The sequence below is a fragment of the Meira miltonrushii genome (assembly GCF_003144205.1).
Source record: "Meira miltonrushii strain MCA 3882 unplaced genomic scaffold FA14scaffold_22, whole genome shotgun sequence".
In the NCBI taxonomy this organism is placed as follows: domain Eukaryota; kingdom Fungi; phylum Basidiomycota; class Exobasidiomycetes; order Exobasidiales; family Brachybasidiaceae; genus Meira; species Meira miltonrushii.
The window spans coordinates 1-6,534 of NW_020289964.1; the positions used below are offsets into that span (position 1 = coordinate 1).

General features: G+C 42.9%; 2 protein-coding genes across 2 annotated transcripts; one reads left to right on the forward strand and one right to left on the reverse strand.

The window, feature by feature from the left end:
- Positions 1-2,366: 2,366 nt before the first annotated feature.
- Positions 2,367-2,681, reverse strand: FA14DRAFT_162885 (uncharacterized protein). Its single transcript, XM_025499785.1, has 2 exons — positions 2,621-2,681; positions 2,367-2,539 (listed from the first exon to the last, which is right to left on the reverse strand). Exons 1-2 carry the CDS (start codon positions 2,646-2,648, stop codon positions 2,403-2,405), a joined length of 165 nt encoding a protein of 54 aa, XP_025351484.1. The 5' UTR covers positions 2,649-2,681; the 3' UTR covers positions 2,367-2,402.
- A 157-nt stretch (positions 2,682-2,838) lies between these two features.
- Positions 2,839-6,534, forward strand: FA14DRAFT_162886 (uncharacterized protein; the record flags this gene model as incomplete). The annotated part of the gene is made up of 1 exon (XM_025499786.1): positions 2,839-6,534. A coding segment is annotated over exon 1 (3,394 nt), but the record flags the coding sequence as incomplete, so codon positions are not given.

Below are 6,534 nucleotides of genomic sequence, written 5' to 3' on the forward strand. Positions count from 1 at the left end.
TTTTCTTTTTCTTCTTTTCTTTTTCTTCTTTTCTTTTTCTTCTTTTCTTTTTCTTCTTTTCTTTTTCTTCTTTTCTTTTTCTTCTTTTCTTTTTCTTTTTTTGATCTTCTCTTTTCTTTGATGCAGTTGCAAAGCAAAATATTGCTTCAGGATGTGTAAGAGGAGGAGTGAGAGGATGAGCGTGAGGAGGAGTGAGAATAGCAAAGAACTCGTTCTTTGATCCAGAGAAAGGGTAGCGCAAGGATGAGAGAGCAAATGTCGCATAAGGGGTTGCAAGAGTGATCATGTCGCCATTTTAATTGATGATCAAGTAATGCCCTCTTGACCATGAAAGTTGTTTGTGAATTGAACTTTAGAACCGTTGAGTAGACATGATGCTGCTGTGACGGTGTCGGAAGACTTGAGTAATGGTAATGGCAAGTGCTCCATTCCGGCTGATGATGTTTCGTTTATTCGGTTGATACGTTCGAATTTCGATCTTGTATGCATCGGCAAATGGAAAAGCGATGCATTCGACTGCTCTCCTTGATCTTCTAAAGATTTTCTCGAATCGTCCGGGGAGATAACGTGTTGATTCGGGCCCGATTCAATCCTTTGTATTTGTGAGCTCTTTTCATGAAGTGATGCCGGTTGTGCCTGCGTTGATTGCCGCGATCAATGTTGTGTGACGATTTGAAAAGAGAAATGTGTGATGCCGATTGTACGACGGGTGGATCTCGAATGACAAGAGAATGATACCGGTTGAATGAGCTGTGATCCATAAACCAGAATTGGATGATGCCGGTTGAGTGAGGACGCATATGAGATGATGTCCATTGAATTTTCAAAGATTTTCCCGAAGCGTCAAAGAATACCTTGGCGTTTGCACCTGTGAGGCTTTTCTTGTGAAGTGAAATGATGCCATGTTTGTTTGCATTTGAGTGCCACAATCGTTGTTTCGTGAGAAATTTGTGATGCTGAGTGGATGGCAAGTGGGTCTTGAATGAAAAGTAGGTTTAGAAAGAGAAGTGGATTTGGAATGGGAAGTGGGTCTTGAATGACAAGAGAATGATGATTGAAGTGAGATGTGGGTGTTGGGGGTTAGTTTCAATCAAAAAAGGGGACTTTATATACCTTTCATCCTCTCATTTCACAGTTTCAAAATTCGTATTATTTTCCCTAAACTGTCGAGTATGTCAAAATCGAATCTGACAGGTCAACTTACAATAAGTCACATGCATGTTATATGATCAAAACGACCATCCATTCGCTAGCATGATCTAAAGTTCTAGACTGTCCTTGGACCATCCGATGGAATTAAGATATCCGGTTCTTTCGGCTTCCCGGCAAACTATGCTTGGCAGCCTTAACATGTCTGATATATTGCATCGCTGCTGCCTTATGTCTGACCATCTTGAGTTCTTGTCAACCATCAGATGGATCTGAGATATCACGCTTTTTTGACGTTTGCACAATGGCTTCCTTGATAGCTTCGATTACCTGCATAATCTGCAGTCGCAATCCTCACTTCTTTCTGCTAATCATCCGATGGCTTTGAGATATCCCATGTTTCTGGCTTTCAAACGAACACTTTGGTTTGACAGATAATATGCAGCTGCTATTTATAAATCTTACTAACCATCCGATGATTCTGATATATTCCGCTTTTCTGGCTTTCAGACGAACACTTCTTTGTCCAATAATCTGCAGCTGCAATCTGTCATTCTTACTAAACATCTGATGGTTTTGAGATATCCCGCTTTTCCGACTTTCAATCGAATACTTTTTTTGGATCAATCTTTGAGATATCCCAACTTTCTGGCTTTCAAACGAATACTTTGATTTGACAGATCATCTGCAGCTACTATTTATAACTCTTACTAACCATCTGATGGATCTGAGATATCCCGCTTTTCCGGCTTCCAAACGAGCGCTTCTTTGACAAATCATCTGCAGCTGTTATCTATAACTTTCACTAACAATCTGATCGATCTGAGATATTCCGCTTTTCTGGCTTTCAAACGAATACTTTTTCGACAAGTCATCTGCAGCTCCAATCTGTTAGTGAGACAAAAGTGTAGCTTCAATGGCCATTCTGAAAGCGCATCCAGACACAGCAGAAAGTAAGAAAGATCATGGATCTCTACCTCATCCACAAAGCAGAGAAAAGTAGTGCAAAATGAAAAATGAAAGTTTGAACTCGTATCAGTAAGCTCAAGAACAAAGAAGATAGCCTAGACAGTCAATGGATCCATCGCTCAATTTCCAGTGAACAAGCATAGATTGCAGAGAAGACTTTTGAGATCTGGAGCAGCATCGCTCCTTACCTATACCTCTACTCAGTCCATCCTTTTGATGCCGACAATGTATACAATACATCTGTTAACAACACGTCTAGAAATTGAATGCATACAATTTTGACATCACTTCTTCTTTCCACCTTGCAATTTGGCGGCAGCAGCTTTACGAGCGGCTTCGTCCTCACGTTGCTTCTTCTTGAAGGCTAGATCATCTTCATCATCTTCTGGCTTTTGCTTCTTTGCAGTCTTTAGCGGTTTGGCTTTTGGATGGAAGGAAGGTGTTTGTTTGTCAAATTTGTCAGTACTTTTCTCATTCTCTATTTTTGCAAATAGTCACCCACCCTTTCCACCTTGGTTTCCGGTCGGCATGTTGATTCTATGTGAATGAGGTAGGTTGATGGTGGATTAAGAAGAGGATATAGCCCTTAACCCAATTAAACTCTTACACGTGCTTCAAGCAGAGGATTTCAAAGCAGGCATGTATTCTATATAGAATAGCGCGTTTGACATGAATGCCCGCACTTCTTGACGCGAAACCAATGGATTGAACAGTTTATTTAAAGTGTTGTTCTCTAAAAAGCGCGCCGCGTAAATGCAATGAATGAAATGCAAGTTAAGCCCTTCACGCGTCTTGTATTTTAAGCTATTTGTCCTACTCCTCCTCCTCTTGATGAATGATTCATTTCGGAGCATTTCAAGCTCAAAACAACAAACACGTCAAATCGAACATCTCAACAGGTGAATGGGAAGAGTTCGGTTGCTGTACATGAACGACCTGATTGAATCCAAAAAGAGAAACAGCTAGAGCATGGTCGATTGAAGTCAAAACCAACGTCTTTATTCGGGATACTGGAATTATAAATGGCCCGTTCCATACATCGAGCGCAAAGCAGCCATGTCATCAGAAGGCCAAACGTATCGGAGTCTTTCGAAAAGCTACCACCAAGTCCTTCTGATCTCACGAAAGTAAGCGTATTAAAAGAATCATCTCTAAATCAAGAAAGAAACGGTCAAAGTTTGAAAAAAGTTCCCGCTTTCGATCCAGAACATCGCATATCTCCACCTGATAGGCTAGAGAGTCCTGCTGATGCATCCACGATGAATAAGAGAACGTCTCAAAAATCGCCTTTTCGCTCTCGTGGCTCAAATATACCAAGAAATGTGAACGGCAATGGTAAGAAGGTTTCACCCAAAAAGAATATTGCATATATGCCCGGCGATGGCATTCAACGTGATACTTCTGCAGAAATTTTGGCATCACTGTCCAACTCCAGCCGACTCAAATGGACGCCGGGTTCAAAAAGCTTCAGCGTGGTAGAACGTACAGGTGAATCGTCATATGAAGGTATGGACGATGAAGCACATACACGAGATCGTATCATCCTTCTGCCAACAAAAAGGGCAAGAGATCTTTCACGCTTCCATCCACGTCCAAGTACTTCTTCAATCATACCGCCGCCTGTACATGGAGAAATGGATATCAGCATTCTTGACGATGATGATTTCAATCGCGGACCCACTCCGCCGATCGAATACGAATCCGATCTTCAAATCGAGAATTCTGCGCCTGCAATTCAGCAAATCTCTACGAATTCGCCCAAGCCTGCCGTACAATCACCGCAAAAGAAGGGCAAAAGTCCTCGGAAAACCATGCTGACCCCTGTCAAAGATCGCTTTGTACCTACATCCTCACCTCTCGCAAAACAGATTGATGATGAGGAAAGTCAATTAATGGACGCAGAATGGAATGCGAACGATGATATGGTACTTATGACACCATTGCCTGCAAAAGCCACCAGAAAAGGTACACCTACCAATAGCTCAATGGTGCTGACTTCACCTTTTCACGGCTCAGAGCGAGACACGTCTTCTGTATCACCGTCAAAATCTCTTCGAGATCTTCTTGAATCGTATTACGAAAAAGTGGGAAGAGGAACAAGTGCTAATAGTCGATCGATTAGAAGCAATCATACAATTCAAGATTTATCGCAAGAGCCGACGCCAACGAGACCACTACGAAACGTTTCCGGTCATATTTCTACACCTCATCCGTACAGGTTGCATACCTTGAATGAGTTGCAGGAGGAGCAAGCAGCAACCGCAGAAGAAGCAACGCCGAATGCACAAAGATCACTTGAACAGCCATCAGTCACTCCTGATGCTCTACAATCCAATGCTTCTAGATTGTATGAGCGCGATCTCTCAACAATCTTAGCAGAGAATGTTCCATCTTCAGATCATGATGCCGATTTCACCTTTGATCGCGAAGCAGATATCCAAGAAAGAGCAGCTGAGAAACATGTTCCACAATATCGTAAATCGATCGGAAATATTTTCGATCGGATGCAACAAGGATCTTCTACTGGTGGTCATGATCGTAACCAAGGCACGATCATACGGCATACCTCTTCTTCGCCGATTGTTGAACGAGTGTCATCATCGCCTTTGAAACAAGTATCGTCAGCAAATCACAATGATAATGAGGTTGAGCAAGATGATCAAGATGGTCAAGAAGAGGAAGATGAAGATGAAGACAATCTCGAATACGAGCAGGATGTTGAGGATCCAGATGATGAAAGAGAATTGAACAACCTACGTGAATGGTCTAGGCAAGATGCTGGTGCTCAGGCGGCAGAGGAAAGCGATGCAAATGATGTGGGAGATGATTGGCATGCTTCAGCTCGTTATGAAGCACAAAGCGAAGAAGAAGAATATGATGAAGAGAATCTTGATGAAGAGGAGGAAGATTTTGAGGATGAAGAGGAAGAGGAAAATTTTGAAGATGAAGAGGAGGAGGTAGATCTTGAAGATGAGAGTCAAGATGAAGCTGAACATTACGAAGAATCAGTTGACGAAGAAGTCCAAAGGCAGGAAAACTTTGGAACAAGAGCAAGAAGAACAGACTCGAACGTAGCTTCAGAAGAGGGGGAAGAATCACATGCAGAAGCAAACAGCGTGACGATGAGAGAAAGCGATGAGACGATGGTGTTAGCAAATATGATGCGACAGCGAATGGAAATGCTTGACTCAAGACCTGACATGGTTGAACTCAGCAGCAAAAACTATGATGCAGCTGCTCGTGCAGCTGAAGTCCTCCGAGCATATCACAATTATGTGCAACATGGTTTGTTGGAAGCTGATTTCGATATGGATACCTGCACTATCACAGATTTGGATGAATCTCAACGAGAACGATCAATCACAGCTAATTCTGGTATGAATCGATCAAGCACATTGCGGAGCGCCGAAAAAGGTCGCACACCTAGACTTTCACGCCGTTCGGGTGAAAGGCATTCTATCATGGATACTGCACATTCTCCAGCCAAGCCTGCTACACCTCATTCTTCTGCTTCCATCACTGCAAGCACACCGCTTGTGCCTGGCGCATTTCCCGGTTCTAGCAATCGACATGCTCGCCGTTCAGGCCATCTTCAGGATGATAGGGAAAGGCAAAGAAAGCAAAATGTCACTTCTGGGACGCCGGATCTCACAAAATTCTCAAATGCAGATTTTAGACGATTGATCGATTTTGTTGATGCCAAGATCGTGGCTCATGCCAACAATCTTCGTGAAGAACGGGAAATTGGGAAAGGCGAGGCATACCTATCTGGATTGAAAAGTCTCGACCAATCTGACATTGTGATAGAATTCTTGGAGGAGAACGAAATTTTCGATCACGCTCAACTTCACGAATGGTCAAAGAAGCTAATGAAAAAACGCATTACTGTCTTGCTGATGAGGCTCATTGAGAAACTGCAAGGAACATATCCTGATCTTGATGTGAATGCTATGACGATTGAATCTGTTGCAGAGGAAGAGGATGCCACTTCTCCTGCTACACCATTACGTCAGAACAGCACAATTGATGAAAGTGGAATTGCAAAAACTGTTGAACGTGTACCGTTTAGAATGATAAACGCAAGCACACCAGCAAGGCCTAGCTCACATCTTAAAGAAGTAACATTTGCCGATTCACTGGAAAGAGGCCCGCAAAGTATCTATCCCGCTTTGCCAAGAGAACACAGAAAGCGCAACCCGAGCGCTATGGATGAAACAGAAACAACAGAGGACAATATCCGAGCAGATACGGCTTCGACATCTATAGCGGATGCAACGAAAAGTTGGACAAGGCAAGGCTTGAGCATGTTTGGTAGCTTCATTGATGGCGTGCTGTCTCGTGGCAAGAATCAAAGTCAACAATCACTTACGTCGGTTCATGACCCTGTTGAGGAGCAGATCGAAAGTGATGAGATAC